At 36.4% G+C, this 1279-nt stretch overlaps 1 protein-coding gene across 1 annotated transcript; it reads right to left on the bottom strand.

Annotated features, from left to right (window-relative positions):
* Positions 1 to 272: 272 nt before the first annotated feature.
* On the bottom strand, positions 273 to 928 carry LOC106719761. Its single transcript, XM_045684350.1, has 2 exons — positions 363 to 928; positions 273 to 300 (listed from the first exon to the last, which is right to left on the bottom strand). Exons 1-2 carry the CDS (start codon positions 926 to 928, stop codon positions 273 to 275), a joined length of 594 nt encoding a protein of 197 aa, XP_045540306.1.
* Between the last annotated feature and the right edge of the window lie 351 nt (positions 929 to 1279).

Here is a 1279-nt window from a genome sequence, read left to right as displayed (position 1 = left end):
CCATGGGTATTTCAAATTTACCTTTGAACATAGACCTTGTGCCCGTTTTATGTTGCACCAAATTAGCGAATCGATCCTGTTTACTATGGTTATTTACAAGTAGAAGATATTTATGTTTCAGGCTAGCCGGTAAAATTTTACATATTTTATATAGTTTAGAGTAATCTCCTTTACATTGATTCTTTGTCTTTTTATTTACGAGTAATTTTAAAAATTTTAATTGCAATGATTCTATTTTATCTATGTATGTTTTAAATGTTAATCCATAGCAATCAAGAGCGTAACTTATTATGGAATCCACTAGTGCAAAATATAAACATTTTAGTATTGGCAATGGGACTTTAAAACTTAAGTGATAAAACTTTTCTAGTAGTATTCTTAATTTTCTACAGACGTATTCTATGTGGGAATCCCAAGAAAAAGAGGTATCTATTTTTACTCCCAGGTAATTTACACAATTAACTTTTTCGATAGGATTACAAGTGCAGTTGATTTTGTTATTATGGAAGCAATCAAAGCTGTGTGCAATCAGAGGAGGTGGATTATCAATAGTACGTAAATACGGGGAGTGAATAATTATCATTTTTGTTTTGTCAGCGTTTAATAAGATGCCGTTATCATGTGACCATTTAACTACCGCATCCACATCCTCTTGAACCCGGCGACACATTTCCGCGAGGTCAGTGCTAGCGCTCAGAGTACAAAGATCATCGGCAAACATGTGGGCGGAGCAGTGCCGTAATACTCCACAGAGGCTATTTACGTGCATCAGGTAGCACACGGGCCCACAGCCAGAACCCTGGGCGACGCCGCAGTTTACCTGTTTTTCCTCGCTGAACGTGTCGCCGACTTTCACACGATAAGAGCGAGCCCTGAGATAGTCGCTGAACCAAGGGTTCAGCGGCTGCCCCAGGCCGCACTCCGCCATTCCATTCAAGAGGGTCTCAGTTTGAAGAGTTTCAAAAGCCTTTCTAAAATCATAAAAAATAGCTACAATATTTTTTTTATTTTCCAAATGTGCATTAATTTCGTCTGTAAAATTTGATAGTAAGGTGTTAGTGCTTTTATTTTTCTGAAAGCCATGTTGACATTCCGTTATTATATTATTCTTTTGTAAAAACGTTCCTATTTGATTGACAACGCATTTTTCCATAATTTTATCAACACTTGATAGTATAGCTATCGGTCTATAATTTGAAATGACTTTACGATCGCCTCTCTTATAGACTGGACGAATGATTGCTTCCTTTAATTTTTGTGGAAATTTATGATGTTTTAC

The sequence above is a fragment of the Papilio machaon genome, chromosome 26 (assembly GCF_912999745.1).
Source record: "Papilio machaon chromosome 26, ilPapMach1.1, whole genome shotgun sequence".
In the NCBI taxonomy this organism is placed as follows: Eukaryota; Metazoa; Arthropoda; class Insecta; order Lepidoptera; family Papilionidae; genus Papilio; species Papilio machaon.
Note: the sequence above shows the minus strand (reverse complement) of the source record. Positions and strands in the feature narration are given on the sequence as shown.

Bases quoted from the DNA above. Each gene is read 5' to 3' on its own strand.
- LOC106719761 (XM_045684350.1), bottom strand. From the start codon at position 928: ATGGCGGAGTGCGGCCTGGGGCAGCCGCTGAACCCTTGGTTCAGCGAC. The intron at 301-362 runs GTTTTATCACTT...ATTTTGCACTAG, and splicing joins TTAAGAATACTACTAGAAAA to TGGATTCCATAATAAGTTAC.